Genomic DNA, 19333 nt, shown 5'->3' on the forward strand with positions numbered 1-19333 from the left:
AAGTTATCAAAATCAAGCATTGTATCCACTGCAAAAAAAACATGTTTTTGTCTACAGGTTGCAGTAAATTCTAAAAGTTGATAAAGTGAAAAAGGTCTTTAAGAAACAATGAAAATGGCGGTCATACACTGTACCGTTGCAGTAGCCCAAAACTAGCTGGGCACCAAGGGGTAGACATCAACCATAGATGATGACATTCCACTGGTCACTAACGTTGGGATACAACCATTATTGTAGGTGTGGTGAGGACTCGAGAGTTATACCTTGTGCACAATTAAGTAACTCCTGATTGATTAGGCTGAACTGTTTGTTGAAATAGAAAAGTATAACATCTAAAATCAATTACCCTACCTAGCTTGGGAAGGAAGCGAGTTCCTCTCTACCTATAAACGAAGTACAAGGCCATGTTGCTAGCTACTCATTTTATCTTTTGAGAAGAAAATCGAAAAGCTATGGAGAAATATTTGAAAAGCTTTCACACGGTTGACAACAGAAAATTCGGTTTATAATTTGACATGTGAGTCAGGCTCCCTTTATATCCATATGCACATGTAGTGATAGCTTACAGGAAGACAAAAATTCTCTACAAGGCAACACGTAAAAATCTTAGCTGTTAGAGCAGTAAATACCCTGGCGCGACGTTTAATTATGAACAGGAGGATCTCGTCCCCTCATGAAGATTTGGTTGATGTCAGGATACGTGTAGCTCCATCTACATCGCTAGAATGTATGCTCTCAGTTTCAAAGGAAAGCGTAAATTTTTTATGGCTGTGAATATTTTATTGACAATCCTCCAGCATGTGCTTGTGCGCAAGAAAAATATTTAGTTGTTTTGCCCGACGACGTGGGAGTGGAACATATTGTCCCGACTGAAGTCACAGGGAACCGTGAAGGTACACGTAGCCGAGGACCAGAGAATAAGGTCGGCTTGTCGTTCTGATCACAGTCCAGCACCAGCGCGCCGCTCGTGCCAACAACCGCTTCGTCGCCGTCGGCACCAAACACGGCTGTCGCGCGGCGCTAGGCACGTGGCATTATTCCCCCTCGTGAAAGAAAACATCGTCCCGATGACAAGGTGAGAGGACAAAAAAAAAAATTAGGCGTGAGGTGAACTGTACAATAACGCAAGGTTTCACTTGCAGGAAGCGCTCAGTCCCGCGAAAAGTACGGCTTTAAGCGCACCACATGCACAATTTCAGGCCGCTGGCGTCGAAAACTGACGGTCACAGTTCCATCTGGAATGACTTCGTAATTAAAGCTGTTTAAGCGGCGCAGGACTTTATAGCGGTGTAGTTATAGGACTTTATAGCGAAATAGCGGTGTAGTTTCTCGCTCTCACGGGGGTCCACACCCACACTTGGTCCCCTGGTTCGTAGTGGACTTCCCAGTGCCGGAGGTTATAGTGTCGAGCGTCGGTGGCATGCTGCTCCTTGATGTGCAAGCGGGCCAGCTGACGGGCTTGCTCGGCCTGTTCTGCGAAATGGGTTCGACCGGTTCTTCCCCGCACGGGAGCATCGCGTCCACCATCGTGCGGGCCTCTCTGCCATATACGAGACGGAATGGCGTAAACTTCGTGGTTTCCTGCGGCGACGTATTGTAGGCGAAGGTGACATACGGCAGGATCTCGTCCCACATTTTATATTCGACGTCGATGTACACTGAGATCATGTCCGCCAAAGTTTTGTTTAGTCGTTCTGTTAATCCATTTGTCTGAGGGTGATACGCTGTTGTGCGATGCTCGATATGGCTGAGAGTTAAGATGTCCCGCAGTAGCCGAGCTGTAAACGCCTTTCCTCGGTCAGTAATGATGGTCGACGGTGCACCGTGTCTGAGCACAATGTCGTTCATAAAGAATCGAGCAACTTCGCCGGCAGTACCTCGGCCAAGAGCCTTCGTTTCAGCATAGCGTGTTAAGTAGTCTGTGGCGACTACGATCCACTTGTGTCCGTTCGAGGATAAAAGAAATTGGCCTAAAAGGTACATGCCCACTTGCTCGAAGGGTGTGAGGGGTGGTTCAATAGATTGTAACATACCGGATGGCTTGAGCGTGGGTTTTTTTCGCCGCTGGCATTGTCGACAAGTCTGTACGTAACGTCTAACGCTCGGAGAAAGATGTGGCCAGTAATAGTCCTGCCGGACTCGGTTTAGGGTGCGTGTAAAACCAAGATGCCCTGAAGTTGGTTCGTCGTGGCAGGCCTGGAGGATTTCGTGCCTTAGATCAGCCGGTATGACTAGCAGGTATGTTTTTGCACTAGACGTAGAATTCTTCTTATAAAGCACCCCATTGCGGAGGCAATGCGACGACAACCCCCGAGCAAGATACCGAGGTATTGTAGGATGCCCACCTTCAAAATGGTCAATAATCAGTCGCAGCTCGTCGTCGGCACGCTGTTTGTAGGCGAGATCGGACGTAGTGACTGCTCCGAGGAAGCTATCGTCGTCGGTGGCATCTGACGAAGGAGGGCCAACGGGCGCGCGGGACAGGCTATCAGCATCGGTGTGCTTCCGGCCAAACTTATAAATTACATCGAAATCGAACTCTGCAGGCGCAATGCCCAACGTGCTAAGCGGCCACAAGGATCCTTCAAGTTTTTCAGCCAACACAACGAGTTATGGTCAGTGATGACACGAAACGGACGGCCATAAAGGTACGGGCGGAACTTGGCAGCGGCCCATACTACCGCCAAACATTCTTTTTGAGTGGTGGAATAGTTACACTCAGCACGGGAAAGTGCACGGCTGGCATAGGCAATTACTTTTTCGACCCCGTTTTGGTGCTGAACTAGAACGGCACCAAGGCCGACGTTGCTCGCATCCGTGTGTAACTCTGTGTCGGCATCATCGTCGAAATGTGCCAGGATCGGGGGTGACTGGAGCCGGCGTCGTAACTCGTCGAAAGCCATCTGCTGCTCGGCGCCCCAGGAAAATGATGCGTCATCTCGAGTCAGGAGAGTCAGAGGGCTGGCCATCTGTGCAAAGTTTTTGATAAAGCGACGATAATAGGAGCACAGCCCCAAAAACCGTCGGACTGCTTTTTTGTGGGCGGGGACGGGAAAGGCAGCAACGGCAGCAAGTTTCTCAGGGTCAGCTCGGATGCCATCAGCACTCACGATGTGCGCAAGAAACTTCAATTCGGTAAACCCGAAGTGGCACTTTTGAGGCTTGAGAGAAAGGTTGGCAGATCGGACGGCTTCGAGAACAGTTCTCAGGCGGCGCAGGTGTTCCGTGAACGTCGGTGAAACAATTATCACGTCGTCGAGATAAACAAGGCATGTCTGCCATTTAAGACCTGTGAGCACTGTGTCCATCATCCGCTGGAAGATGGCAGGAACACAGCAGAGCCCGAATGGGAGGACGCGGAATTCATAGAGCCCATCTGGTGTTACGAAGGCAGTTTTTTCACGGTCCCTCTCATCAACTTCAATTTGCCAATAACCACTCCTGAGGTCAATGAAGGAAAAGTACTTTGCTCGGCGAAGTCGGTCGAGAGAGTCGTCAATCGGTGGCAGCGGATAGACATCCTTCTTTGTCATACTGTTAAGTTTCCGATAGTCAACGCAGAAACGAAGTGTTCCGTCTTTCTTTTTAACGAGGACTGCAGGCGACAACCATGGGCTGCTTGAAGGTTGAATGACGCCATCGGCGAGCATCTCCTTGACTTGCTGTTGGATAGCGTCTCTCTCTCGAGGAGACACAAGATCGGGCTGCTGATGGATGAGTAGAGTGCCTTCGTGCGTGATAATCCGGTGTTTAATGACCGACGTTTGCTGCACTTTAGATGAAGACGTGAAGCACACACGAAACTCCAGCAATAGATCTTGGAGTTGCCTTTTTTCAACGGAGGAAAGGCTAGAGTTGATGTCGACAGCGTGCACGGCATCATCCGGTTCAGTGCTAGGCGTAGCTTCCTCTGAAGCAAAACATTCGGCGACTTCGCGCAGATAGTCGACGTAAGCAATGACAGTGCCACGGAACAGATGGTACTGTTCATTGGAGAAATTGGTGCCAAGCACCTCCGTCTTTCTTCCACGAAGGAAACAAAGACCTCTTGCCACAGAAACTCCCAAGGCGAGTGAGAGGGAGACATTAGGCTCAACAACCCGGAGGCCGTGATGTGGCTCGTCACAAGTAACTCTGGCGAGGATGCTGGCGCGTGGTGGCACTGTGAGGCTGTCATCGGCGACTCGCAGCGTGGAGTGGGACCCGCGGTACTCATGCTTTTCAGTGGCCAGTTTGGCAGAAAATGTCACCAAGCTGTTCGGTAGATCTATAGTGGCACCGTGCTCACGAAGGAAGTCGATGCCAAGAATAACATCACGAGAGCATTCGCGTAGAACAAGAAAAGTGGCAACAAATGTGCAGTCTCGCACCGTAACCCGGGCTGTACACATACCCAGTGGCGCAACCACATGTCCGCCTGCCGTCCGTATGTCTGGTCCGTTCCATGACGTCATCACCTTTTTCAGTGTCCTTGCAAGCCGCCCGCTAATGATAGAATCATCGGCTCCCGTATTAACTAAAGCGCTGACCTCCTTCGTGTCGACGATAACAGGGATGTCCAGGGAGACCCGGCTAAGACCAAGGCCTGTCGACATCGGTTCGGATTGAAGTGAGCGGTGTGGCGGCGGAAGCTGGACGGAAGTTGGGTGGTCGGCGTCGGGATAATTCAATGTCGACGGCAGGTCGGCGTGAAGCAAGCGGTGCGGCGGCGGAAGCTGAGTGGCAGTTGTGTGGTCTGCGTCGGGGCGATTTAAGCGACACGGCGGTGATAACTGGTCGGCGATGCGGACGACGTCGGGGCGATCTGGTCTGTGCGGCGAAAACTGGATAAGAATTCGGCATTCGACGTCGGGGCGAATCGAGCGGTGCGGCGGTGGAAGCTTTACGGTGAATCGGTATGCGGCGGCCTCGCCCCAAAGGTCGCCCGAGCTAGTTTTCCCGATGAGGGCTCGAGGAACCATGGCGTCCAGCGGTATACCGTGGCCCAGAGGGCGAAGAGCGACGAGGCGAAGGCGAGCGCGATTCCCGACGAGGAGAATGTAGCAGACTACGCTGGCGGGTGACGTACTCGGCGATGTCCTGAGGCCGCTGACCAGGCCGTGGACGAGGGCTGTCGGGGGAAATCCTCTAAGGCCCATCTGACGATAAGGGCACTGCCGGTAGAGGTGACCTACCTCGCCACAGTGGTAGCAGAGAGGGCGGTTATCTGGAGCGCGCCAGAGATCAGTCTTCCGGGGCGCCTGGCGCCGATCTACCCAAAGGGGCGGCGGTTCCGCAGCGTGCACAGCGACCTGTAGCGGCGTGTAAGGCGGAGGGGTAGGTAGCAGGGCTGGGCGGCGTGTGACATCAGCATAAGTCATCCGCTGGGTAAGGCCCGGGGGTGGTGGTGGAACGACTGTACTTGTCGGTGGCGTGAGTGCGTTCTGGACCTCCTCACGGATGATGCTGGCCAGGGAAGCCGCGCCAGGAGTAAATGATCCATGAAGTTTCTGGAGCTCCTCGCGAACCACGGTGCGAATGAGGTCGCGAAGGGAGCTTATATCTGCCCCGGGATTGTAGTCGGCTCGGTCAGACGGCGGTAGTGTGGAGATGGAATTCAGCTGTCGAGCGTACTGGCTGCATCGCTGCTGTAGCAGTTTCTCCATGATCACAGCTTCAGCCAGAAACACCGGGACGGTGGCAGGCGGGTTCCGCACGAGGCCGGAAAAAAGCTGTTCTTTGACGCCGGGCATCAGGTGCCGCACCTTCTTCTCTTCACTCTTGGACGGGTCGGCGCGATGGCAAAGGCGCATGATGTCTTCAACGTACATTGCGACCCCTTCGTTCTGACGCTGAACTCGAGAGGTCAGGGCACGCTCGGCATTCTGTCGGCGGTCACTGTTGGCATACGTACGAAGGACCTGGCTTCGGAAGGCCGGCCACGTAGAGAATGTGGCCTCGCGGTTCTCGAACCATGTCCGAGCAGCGTCTTCAAGGCTGAAGTAGACGTTCCGCATTTTCGCAGCGTCGTCCCAGCCGTTAAACGTCGCGACCCTTTCGTAGTGAGCTAGCCAGTCCTCGGCGTCTTCAATTTGCTCACCGTGAAATGGTTTAGGGGTACGTGGGGTCTGAAGGATGAGACAGGACGAAGGGGTGGAAGGGACAGTCATGGTACGGGCGGGCGGTGTCGTTGCCACAGCTAGGGTCTCTCCGTCAATAGCGAAGGCCTCGGGGGGGCAAGCCTCGGAGCCGTCGGCTGGTACGATGAACAGGAGTGGTCACGAGAGGCGGCCGCGTAGGATCGTCCGCAGGAGAAGGGATCATCGATGGCACCGCCACCAGTGTCACGACTGAAGTCACAGGGAGCCGTGAAGGCACACGTAGCCGAGGACCAGAGAATAAGGTCGGCTTGTCGTTCCGATCACAGAGTCAAGCACTATCGCGCCGCTCGTTCCAACAACAGCCGCTTCGTCGTCGTCGGCACCAAACACGGCTATCGCGCGGAGCTAGGCACGTGGCAATATTACCAGATCCGTCACGGAAAATAATTTTTGATTGATGTACTTGTCGCCCAGTCCTGTCAGAGTATATTTCCACAAATTGGCTGAGTGCCTTGTTCTTTCTTGGAAAGACTGAGATATCTGTTATGATCAAGACGTTATAGATGCTTTGAGTCCATCCGAAGGTATCCGCATTTCGCGCACCACGATAGCTGCTAATTTACTCGGTAGAGTGTATGGCATCGTAACGTAGTAGTTCCACTTCAGGGTTGTAAATATTGCCGCCAGTTGTGCAGTAGCATTCAGAACAAGGATGCGAACGCTGATAGCGCCTCCTTTTCTATACATCTGAAACATTTTATACCTGTAATGATATGTGACACACTGATAAACGCATAGGACGCATTGACCCCTCGCCACATGCTTGCCGTAATGCTGATGAATGCATTTACTTTCGAAGTTGCTGTAAAATGAGGCACTGAGAAAGGAAGAAAGTATACGCCTTTGACCCTTGCGCCCTGCAGAAAGCAGAATTATTCTAAGTTAGCAAATTTGTGTGCACTCATATTTTCGCCTTTTTGAACGCATAATTCGCAAAAATATTTCGAAACATAAATGAACTGGGTAAGTGTCTCCCTCAGCTCTACGAATGGATTCGTATTATCAGCAACTGCCGAACTATATATTATTTTAAGAGGCCCATAACCACTCACCTAAATTGCTACTATGTACAGACACGTGGGGCATTAACCATTTTTCCTACGAGATAAAACATCAGGAAAGCAAAACGGAAACAGTACTCAATATGGCGAACCCGCTCTTGATTCAAGCTGAGGAGAAAAACAAATTCAGGTCAATATATTTCAAGCTAGAAAGTGTATTGTATTTAATGGCTGTTAGACAAATCTCTATGGAATAATAAGGCATACCTAGGCTAGTGCACTGATAAGGTAGAAAAGAGGCTGCCTAAAAATATAGCTGATAACTAATCTACTTTGGAATCGTCACTAGAAGTGCAGCGTAATTGTACTTACCCCCAGCTGCACCAAAACTATGCAGAACAACACAGTTGTGATCGCCATATGGCGCTCTATATAACTTCGAGTATGGGTACGTCCCTCCTGATTGAAAAAAAAAGGTTTGTTCACCATAATTGAGTTCCACATGAGTAGCCTAAAAGAATTCTACTGATATTAGTTCAGAATGGTGCCCAGAAATGCTTGAATAACGTATTCTTTTCATCAGCCTTCATATTGCAGACTAGCAACTTAACGAACTTTCTTAAATCGATATTTCTTTGTGGATTACCCCATTCTCATCTCTACGTTGTTTTTTCTAGCTTCCGTTGAAAGTCTTCAAAAACGTTTCTCTGATCTACGCAGAATTGCGTAATTAAAAATAAATTTCGCAATAAGAAATCTTGTAAGGAAAAGCATGTTTCGAAACCTAGTCATTTTCTTAGGGCGGATACATTTTTTGGCTCAGAAGGCACGAAATATGAGGCGGAAAGTTATTCACAGCGTATTGTACCCAATTACGCTCGAGAAAAGGGATGTCAGCTATGAAATCGCAAGAGGTGCTGCGCCTTGACTGGAAAAGCGGAAAGTTGTGTAGTATGTCGTAATTTGTAATAGATGAAGGCACAAACTCTTATGATATAGGTCATGACAATTGGCTCTTACAAAATATGATGGTCTCATTTTTATCGTGAGAAGGTGATATTACAAGGATGAGTCCTACAATATTAGAGTTATATCCAATGCCTCATAATTGATAGCGCCATCAATTCAATATGGCATATTCTAATAAAAAACTATGAAAGATGAAACATTTTGATATCTTTGGTACGGCGAATACATGAGGCAAGGATTGGTTTCTAAAACTAATTGTCATTATTATCATCAGACACTTTGTATTATCTGCAAGGCGAAGGCCTCTCTTATGTATATCTCCAACTAACCTGTTTCTGTGCTAGGTGCATCCATATGACCACGGCAAGCTCCCTAACATCAACGCACCTAATTTTCGGCCACTCTTCTGCTTTTTAAAGCACATAATTCGCTTTTGTGCTCAATGAAGCTTCACCTAATTAGGGAGGGGTGGTTTAATCACAGGTATGTTAAAGGTATTCCTTCTACAGTGTGCTGCAAATATTACGGAACTGCTGTGAAGAATTCTCCCGCCTCATCCGGACGCACGTTTGCAGTGAAACCATACAAAAAGCTTGCGCGGTGTTTATCATTTAGTTGCGTAGTAATCCTACAGTAAATTACTTGGTTTGGCTGCGCAAAATGTGAAGTGACTGATTTCGCGGAAGACATGAACACCAATTTACCTGCCAAGGGCAGTAGTGGCACAATCCACCATATAATACAAAACATGCCCCATTTGCTTGGGTGCTTTAATACCGCGATACTCAACTCCAGCGACGGCAGATGGCGCCAAAGCTGCCTTTTCCCGGAAACTCAGCGTTGGCATCTTTTTCTTCTCAATCTCGTCGCTGATGATTCTGGTTTTTTATTCTGCGCTGCCACATTAGGCCAATATAGAGGACAAACGTAGTACGTAACAAAACGGTCAACAAGGCACTAGCCTTTTATGCGGGGTTTCAGCTCTGATACGTCTCCAGTTCAGGCAAATGAATTTTACAAAACGGTTCCAATAATGTTGCAGAACACTGTATCTAGGCTGACTTCATCTACGCAGCGATCTGGAGACCTTTTAGATAATAGTAAGGTATCAATCGATTATTAGAGAAACATGACATATTTCGATATCAGTAAAATGACATTGCTAGTTCACAAGTTCTCACAAATCTTAGTAATGTTATGTTCTATTCACGACCTTGAAAACCAAACTATAGCCTCCATCGGCTGCAGTTTTAAATGCTAGCGACAAACCACCTGTGCTTGCCATTTCGCTTATCATGCCGAGATACAAGTAATGTGGGCCTCTGCAGTGTAATCGTGCGATGGCAGAACGGCCCCTGTCAAGCCAATTGTACGTCAGGCGTACATTGCCCAGGGCTAAATACAAATATTCCGGTACAAAAATAGAACGTTTTGCGACTGTTAAGGGACAAATTTGTACCGTGTCTGTTTTCCAGCAATTTTAAGTCGTCAGTGGCCACCCCTATCTCTGCTGGTTAACGAATTTGCGAGTCCCCTCAGGACCCTCAGCATGCTAGAGATTATGGCAACAGGTGTTTTAAAGGACCACTGTGTGTAAGTCCAGACTCCAGCAGAGCAGTGATGTCTACTTGTTTAGTTCGCCTGTCGAGGCAGTGAGCGAAGATGAAGAACAAGACTGTTGAAAATTGTTGGACTTTTGCTGGCAGCAAAGCCCCGAAAACCTTTTTCTGAGATATGCATCTTGCGAGATAAAACCTTTCTGGTACATTTGTGATGGTTTTGGTTACAAGAAACGTTAGATGCTCTGTGTAATTCGCGTAGCAGTAGGTAGAAACTAGATGGTCTATTGCAAGACAGGAAATCTTGCTTGTGAGCTGCTGCTGCTCGAACAGAAACCGGGTGCCGTTTCTCACAAAGAATGCTTTTAAGATCCACGGGGAATTGAGGGCAACGCGAGTGGCCCTGACTACAGGTGTACATGAGTAATTGGTGCTTCTTCAAGCACGTTTAGAGGCCAAAGATTATAGTAGACAGGCGGTTCGTCCACCACAGATAGAGGCCAAAGATTACACTAGAGAGGCGCTGACGGTTTTGTTGCGTTAAAATGAGAAGTGAGTGCCGCCGCGATTAGTGATGAAACGAGAGCGGGAGTTTTGGGGTTCGGCCACTCATCATAAGGCAGCCGGTAATACCGTTACGGCAAGCATCGCCGAACAAGCTTTCTCTCACTGGCCGTCACTGGAGGCCCCAGGCGTAACCTTCGTGCTTATTTTAGCAGCAGGACTCACTCCATAGCATTTGCAGTGTACAACATAAAAAGACGGCCAATGGAGCGTTAGGAATCTTGGCGGAGGTATAGTATGCTTCTTTGCTATAAAGAACGCGCGTAAGCAGCTGGAGAGTCCTCACAATACCGACGGGATGCCCCTTGGTCAAGATGCTTGCTCCCTCTATACCTCAGAACAGATTCTTAGTGCTGTCTAAGGCTGCCCCTCTTCGTTGTCAAAAGGACAATCAGTTACTGAGCATCATTAAATTTTTGCAGAGCATTGAAAGTCTAAAATTGCAACGCCTAATAAATCTATGAATATATAATATTTATGCTTACTGGTTTAATAAATGAACACATATGAAACCTTTACCGCAGATATCACTACAGGGAAATCTAGTTTATGCATTCCTCAGCCATTTGCACGCACTTCTCTTTAATTAAGACATTTTTACATATGTGTGCAATTCTCCAACAATAAATCAAACACTAATCATGCGCAACATATTTTACTATCTTTTAGGAGCCAAAATATCTGTTTATATTTAAGCAGACGATGTCATTTTACATTCAAATACCGCAACTAGAACTATTCATAGGGATCTAACGAAGTATGTTATACATATTTCACTCCATTTAACCTACTGATGACCACCAAGTTATGAATGTTCGCAACATCTAAAACCAAAGCGGCGTTTTCTGCTGGCATCTGCACGTTTGAGACAACAACCGCACGCATATCTTATATTTGCAATTTTCTGTTGTACATCGGCATTTATTAAGAAACCGCCAAAGTTAAGCAATGAATATTTTTATCTAACGTTGCTTTGATATTTTGCTGTCTGTCTAGCTGTCTGTCTGTCCCCTGTCTAGCTCTTTAGTCTTTCCTACATGCATAAAGCGCTACCAACATGCGCCACCTCGGTGAACAGTTTTCAGGAGTTTATGTAATAAATCAGAAACGTACTATCAATGCAATCAGTTTGCTTAAACCTAACCTTTCGAAAGCTTGAAAAATATGTCTTCTTGCAGATAAACTAGATAGCATTGCCACTAATAACCTTCTCCGCATATATCACAACTTCATAACGGCTTGATAAGTAACAACTGGTGATAAACTCCATAAAAAATTTAGCTTTTCTGCGAAGGTTGAAATGTTTTTAGAATTATCAAGAAAGTTTTATGCATTTGTAGCACCACGTAAACGTATAGTTTTAGGCTGCTACATTGGAATATTTATAGTAATAGTTATGATATAGAGGGATAGCAATGCAATTAACTTTTTTGGAGACAGAAATAAATAAATCAAATCAAATCAAATTTCATATTTACATGAGTCCACTAAAACACGCTGCCTTTTGCGCAGCCATTCTGCAGTGCGCATTAGCTTAATAACTACAAATGTTTTGCGCTAATGTTTTTCCTAATTATTAGATCGTTTACAACTGCCCGACACTGTGAGTTGAAACAATTGAATCGCCGATTCGACTGTCATATTAAGAACCTGCCACGTTTAAAGGTGGTTAAGGCACCGATAGACAAAATAGCTTGCTTCTATGCGTTTTATTTTATTTAGCGTCACTTGTAGTACTGTAGGAATATAGATATTGCAGTTTGAATTGTTTCGCCTAATGTTACATTCTGTCTTTGAAACAAAGTTAAACATTTAAATGGCTCTTCCCTAGAAAAAGATCAGGTGCTCCTCTTCGAAATTTTTTCTAACCATTGTTTAAAAAAGCATGCTATATTTATTTCACGTCTATATCATGTAACGCATATCTCACTCACAGAACCACTAAGTGAGGAATCTGCGAGCTTTTCGAATAACTCAAAACTGCTACTCAATACAGTGGAATACAGCTGTAGGTTTCTTCGCTGTTGCTTGAAACAGTAATAATGACGTGAGTGCACTTAGGTTGCTTCGTTGCTATTTTGGACTAGGTGAAATGATTTCAGTCCTCAAAAAGCGCTCACCTGGATAATGAACGATTAATACCCAGGGGAATCCGCTTCTACTATCGGCAACATAAACTGCCACTTCACTTGACCTGTAAAGAATAAAACCATTAGGTATAGGCGAACACTTTTGTCACCATCCATCAGTTATGGTGACAATGGTGTACTCCAAAGTATTCCTCGTTAAATAAAGTCAGAGTTAATTAGAACGCTTGTAATAGGAGCTTGATTTATTTTTCCCGCCAACCACAAAACTCGCATTTAAAGCTCACAAATGGCATTAGCTCTTTCATTATTCATAGTGAGTATCTGTAGCATAATATTCTACATTTTAGTGGAATGCGATTCAGTGACCTGAACAAAACCTAAATTCTAGGAGAAGTACAACACTTTAAATGAAAAGAATGACAAGAAACAAACTCAAACTTCCCATTTGGAGACATTCCTTTCCTTTTTGCAATTACTGTTATATCCTTCATTGACCTCTTACAGCACCCTATCTATTTCTGCTGAGAATGATGTTAATTTTAGAGGTTGAAAAGAATTTTTTTGTTTTCCGATCCCCCCAAAAGTACTAATGACACTGACGAAGGCGAAAAATATAAGCACGCTGCTTATTCATATGTTTGCTCCACTAGAATGCTGATTACGTATGAGGCACTTGACATCATTAATTCACATTTGATGTTCAGCCAAACGAGCACGAGCAACTAATCTTTAAATATAGAATAAAAACCTGCTGTCTCGACTTCGCCATGCGTTTTCTGATTGATATATGCTTGTTCTCCGCTTTTGCGTTGTAGAATGCTTCAATAACCAGATGGTGAAAATGTGATCTTTGCAATTGGAGCACAATGTTTTAAAAATATGAGTGTTTGGTTAGATGCATACGCGATAAAAATGAAAATGTCAGAAAATTGCTACCGCGGTGTCTCTTTGGTTCACCGGAGTAGAATATTCCAGCACAAAATAAAGGCTTCCGCTTTCACCTGTCCGAAAATTAGGTTTTCAAGCTGTTCCTGCCAAAAGAACATCCAGAAGAAATTACGTGAGCAATTACCACACCCTATCTCCTATGAATTTCGAAACACTAACATCTGAATACAGGTTACAGCGAAATATTTATTAAAAGAACAGCCTAGTTATAACAAATGCTTGTTTGCAAGCTTTACAAACAACCTTCTAGTACCTTAAAATAGCTCACCCATTTCTTGCAGCATTGTATAAGCTAGGAGTCCAGTTAAGCCAGTCACAATGAATTATGAAGCGCATTCCACGCCGCATTGTCTGCATATCGATTGCTCCCTGGGTATGCAGGTGTATTAAAATGGTATAAATATGTCTCGTACACGTACGAAAACTCACAAAAACAGTAATGAGATTACGAAAAGTCTTGTGAGCCACATTACGCTGTTTGTCACGTACGCGAATTCAGTTGATCATCTGCTAAATAAGCACCCGTAGCAACTTTAGCCTAGTTGTGCCATCTGGGATTCATAACTTCAACCATTTTTCAGCCTATGGAATTGCTTCAAGCCTGAGCCCGGAAAGAAATATGTATAATTTACTGCTGATAGGAATGTAAATGAAGGTTGGATACACCATTTATGACCAGTGCACAAACCGAAAACCCATTAGAAACGACGAGTTGACAGCGAAGCGTGACGGCCTACTACAAATCGCGCCGTGACAATATAATTCCTGCATAAGAAGAGCCGTGAACACTAAAACCGGAAAATGGTATGTGTAAATCGAGATTACGTTTATGTTCGATTAGAAATAGCGTTTCGCGAATGTGTGTATAAAGCATGGGATTCCAATGATTTACGGACACTTAATACAGAAACTACATTCGACAGTGCCAGACCGTCACCGCTTCACTTATCGTAGCTTTGGTAGGGATGCAAGGATCTAACCGCCCATGACACTTCAAGTAAATGCTCAGCTCAATACACTGGATAAGCTGGTTATACAGCGGCGTGAAGCTCGTAGCCTTAGGAAAATCCATTGCACTCACCGTGCGCCTCTACGCGCTTCTGCTTCTTCACTATCATGTTCTCATCGCTGTCCAGATAAACTACAATTATCTGACTTATATTCATCGACGAACCTCTTCTGGGCGGCTTCGTCCCTTGGCGACGAATCCTGAAGCCGAAACTTCACTCATCAATGACTCGGTTGCTTAGCATGAATCATGCTACTCTCCTCCTAACCGGGATGGAATACATGTGGCGCAGAGCAAGTGCTTTCATGCCTTCTTGTGCGGTAGTCCTCGTCGCGGTATTAATCGTAGACAGGAGTTACCGCTTCGGAGTATGTGGGTCGGGGTTACCCTCACCCCTGTTACCACTCATATATGACCTCATTTTCGGCACATACATTCCCGCCCACGGTGTCCGGTATTCCACTCTGAAAACACTTCCTAAGCAGCCCGGCGCTGAAGCCCCGCGCAGCAGCGCGGGACCGACTCTTTCCATCATAGTACAATGCCCGTACGCACGAGAACGCTTCGACGAGCGAACCCCATCCCACTTTCTGCTTTCCTGCTCGCCATCGTTACATCGAGCAGTCGTTTCTACGTATTTAAAAGGCACCCGCTTTTTTTTCTTGCTCTCTTTATGCCCTCAGGCAATAAATAACAATATTTAAAAAACGACTGAGATAAAGAATCGCTTTGGAAATCCTACAAAACGCTAGATTCGTTTTGAAACGAGATTAATACACTAGCAATATACGTTTTCTTTTTAAACTTCAGGTGACCTTTAAAAAGGAGAATGCTGCAGGGTACTTCAAGAAAACTTGTGAGTGAATATGACAATCATATCATGAGCTTTTATATGCTTTTATTCTAAACGATGCACTTGGAGCTGAATGAGCACTTCTAATGTTTTCCCTTCAAGAAACGGCGCAGTGAAGTCCACATTTTGCAGTTGCGTTGGAGCGTTTACTTACTTATTCCGCAAGCTCTGCTTTTAGCAACTCTGGTATTTCACCTAATGCTACTATTGCAGAAGAATTCAGGGGAAGTTAGGAGGACTGGATATGGTGTCCTATGGCACAAGTTGATAGAGTGGTGAAACTCGGTCGAACATTTAACGGCGCGTGACTACTGGAAGCTGAAGAGGACGAAAAGCCATAGTTGTTTATGCGGCCCTCTGTCATCTTTATATTGTGCTTGCAGATAGAGGATATTAGAGTACAGGAGAGACACATGCTGTGATTAGCAATCTGACACACACGATTATATGCTTCTAGATATGAACTAAGCAAAGCAGCAAGCTTTGGAGCGTCCTACAAAAGTGCGTGACATCGGCATTGATTAGTTTATGGCAGCGAAGCTGTAGTGCCTTTTCCTCAGATATTCGAATTTCGGACCATTTAGGTTATGCATGTTTTCAATATTTATTTATTTATTTATTCGGCCTTCAGCTAAAAATATCTTAAGAAATAAATATCTCGTTCAGTACATCACATCAAAATCTTCTTTTCGCAATAAATGCTTGAAAAAGACTGCTGACAAAGTCCAGAAATCAAGCAATGATCGTCTAATCGACGTTTTCTTAGTTTTATCGCTACTGGCTACTATTACACTCAGCTCTCCTTGATTTTACCCTCCTATCGTGGACAAAATCGACGCAAAAATATTTACTTTGAATAATTTCAGCAGCATTGGCATCGATATAATAGATTCACCACACTACAATATTCTGGAAATGTCTTACAATCATTTAAGATAGCTTCTTGTGACTGCCTAGGTTATACTCGTATCAAGCCCCAAGATTCTTGCATTTGTTTCGCATCATATTTTCTTTCTTAATAAATTTCCGAAGAGCCTGGTTGCAGATCACACATTGACATTTGCGAGTCAGGCTAGTTCCGCGAAATGAGCATCAGGCACACGCCGTACATTTCCCGCCTTTATATTTACACGCCAAAATTTCATGGTGAAGTTAAATAAAAAGATAATCTTGGCAAAATAATAAATGAATTTATTAGTTTTTGCATTATGTAATATCCATTCAGAGAAATGTATTATTTTCTATGCGTAAGTTATCCACAATAAATGTTAATTTCTCTATGCAGTGCTGCGAATGCAATTATTTTCGTAGTGTAAGAGTGCTGGCTAGTTGGTGTTTAAATAATTTTATATCTATTTTATTTTAAGATACTCTCATTTCAATTAGAGCTATTACAAGAGTAGGCTGAGGTAGAGAGTTGGAGTAAAATCAGGTATACAGTGGAAGCAAGTAAAAAGGAAGATGTCAAGCAATTTTTTACACACAAAAAGGCACCATTACACAATTGCTGAATCAATTTTAGTTATGTTATCGTTGCCAGGATGGCTCCTTTTTCTCTGGAGGGGGGGGGGGGGGCATTGTGAAGAAGAAGATGAGCCCTTTTTCCTGGACGCTGATGAAGAGGAAGCAGTCTGTGGAATTGTGATCGCGCAGATCATCTACCCAATTCTTGGCCGATCCCCCTGTGTGGGTATGTGCCATAGGTTATTTGGACAACAACAACAACAACAACATCGTGCTGGTTTGATCATCGCAGAGGAGCATGGGAACCGGTGTCATAGTGGTGGGCAACAGTTGATGTGCGGCTCAAAGCAGGCTGGTGAGAGTCCAATGAAAAACGGAACTGATGAAGCAGCGCGAGAAGTTCAGGGCGTTGATGTTCAGGAAGACTGGCATCGATGGAGCGGAGGAAAACGTCGGCAGAAGACTGGTCCAGCGCATGAACAGGTGGTGTAAGTGCAGCCAAGTCAGCGGGGTGTGAATCGGGTGTTGCGCCACCAGGGAAAATAGAATCAATGAGCTGGTTGGTGCCGAGGCATTCACCGCGACGCAGGGATACGCGAAATGAGAACGGATTACAAATCCAGAGCGCGGCGAGGCCAGCTGACACAGAAAGTACGGCGTACGGCAGGAGAAGATTTTTGCGGCTTAGAAAGATAGGCGATGGGATGAAAAGTACATCAGTACGGCGGGAAAAAGCACAAGCGGTGGGCACAAGAACGAAAGAACACGCAGAGAGATCAGTATCTTCGGCAACAAGGACTTTGGGAAAAGGAACGTCCGGCAACGGTTCGTCTAGCGCAAAAAACTCCATTTAGGCACGTGCACAGTTGATCACCGCATTATGATGCGACAGAAAATCCCAACCCAAGATAAGATCATGAGAGCAGGAAGGAAAAACTACGAACTCTATTGCGTACAAAACTTCTTGAATGATGACTCTAGCGGTGCACACCGCTATAGGCTCTACAGGCTGGGCACTTGCCGTGCATTTTGAGAATCCTGAAATAGGTGTCGTCACTTTGCGCAATGAACGGCAATGACTTACAGCCATGACAGAAACAGCAGCGCCGGTGTCGACCAGAGCCAGTACTATAACCCCCTCAACAGAAACTTCAAGCAGATTTGCAGAAGATACGTGAGGCCTTTTACAGTTCGCTCGTTGCGCAGTTTTCGCCTCAGGAACTGCGGCATTCAGTTTTCCTCTTGCGGAATATTGGGACGCCGGCGCAGAGGAGATAGGGAGCGGCGACGCGGCGAGATTGAGCGGCGAGAAGAAAAGGTAGTACGGTCATTCGCAACGGAACCTGCAGATGAATCGGCGGCTGCGTACTGATCCCGGGTTGGCTGCCAGCAAGCTGATGTTCGGCGCGATAGAAAATCATCGGGAGTGCGATTTTTGCAGTAACGGGCAATTTGGCCAGCGCATCCAGAAGAATAACAAATGGGACGGTTATCACTTGTTCGTCATGGATTGCGTCGCTGCGGACGAGGCGGAACGAAAGGCTGTGGCGCCTGAAGAAATTTTGGTACAGGCGCCGGAGGCGTAGCGTACACCGCAGGGTAGCTAGGTGGCCGTGATCAGGCAGCGACCGCCGCGTACGTCAGTGGTGCGACAGTAGTGGGGGCGCATGTCATTGGTGGAGCGACAAGTGGAGCGACGTCGGCGTATGCGAGGTTCTCAATGGCTTGTGCAGGCTGAAGAATGGGCGCTGGCGGATGGACAGGGGGAAGGGCGTCCGCCACGCGGTCGGCGTTGACCTGTCGAAGGGGCGCCAAATTGCGAGAAAGCTCGCAGTTTGTGAGCAATAGTGATATCTGGCGAGCAACTTCCTCTTGGATGAAATCTTTGAGCTGCTGCAGCAGCGATGAGGTCTCAGACGTAGCGGAGAGGCCAGAAAGTGATTCCACAGGCGCGGAAGGCTGTCGAGGGAGGAGTCGCTGCTTACGCAACTCATCGTAGCTTTGACAAAGGTTGACAACTTGTGCAAGAGTTGTCAAATCCCGGGATGTTAACATGAGAAAGGTGTGATATTCGATGCCGTTCAGGATCTGCTTGATCTTTTGTGCCTCGGGCATATGGGCGTTTATGCGACTGCATAGGTGGAGTACATCTTCAATGTAGCTGGTAAACGCCTCGCCGAGTCACTGCGTTCGATCGTGCAAGCGCTGTTCGGCGCGGAGCTTGCGTACAGTAGGACGACCAAACACGGTGGTAAGGTTGGCTTTAAATGAGTCCCAATTCGTGATTTCGGCTTCGTGGTTACGAACCACAGGTTGGCGACTCCGGTCAAATAAAAGATAACGTTCGTTAACTTTGTTTGCATCGTCCCACTTATTGTATGAACTCACTCGCTCGTAGGAAGCAAGCCAGTCGTCACAGTCGGTGTCGTCTGTCCTACTGAAGAGCGCAGGGTCTCGCTGGCGTAAGGGGCCAGAGCAGACGCCCGGTGGGGTCATCGGGGCGGTTGGTGGGTGTTCGTCTTCGGTCATGTGAATTACCGGTAGCGTACAGGTGCGAAGCTCCAGCGTCAGGCAAGGGTATCAGGCCGCACCTCCACCAAGTGTAAGAGAAGGTTTATTCTATACGTCGAGGACGGCGTCGAGGTCAGCAGAAAGCACGATGATCTGCGCAATCATAATCCCACAGACTGCTTCCTCTTCATCAGCGTCCAGCAAAAAGGGCTCTACTTCTTCTTC

General features: G+C 46.4%; 1 protein-coding gene across 1 annotated transcript in view; it reads right to left on the reverse strand.

The window, feature by feature from the left end:
- LOC146189518 (uncharacterized) overlaps positions 1-19333 on the reverse strand; it is a 110458-nt gene that overhangs the window by 78945 nt on the left and 12180 nt on the right. Inside the window, exon 5 of the mRNA XM_084605291.1 lies at positions 12354-12427. Within this exon, the coding sequence (XP_084461417.1) occupies positions 12354-12427 (74 nt within the window). The remainder of the gene's footprint in view (positions 1-12353; positions 12428-19333) is intronic.

This window comes from Amblyomma maculatum, chromosome 5 (genome assembly GCF_055883805.1).
Source record: "Amblyomma maculatum isolate TAMU_Amacu chromosome 5, ASM5588380v1, whole genome shotgun sequence".
Taxonomy (NCBI): Eukaryota; Metazoa; Arthropoda; class Arachnida; order Ixodida; family Ixodidae; genus Amblyomma; species Amblyomma maculatum.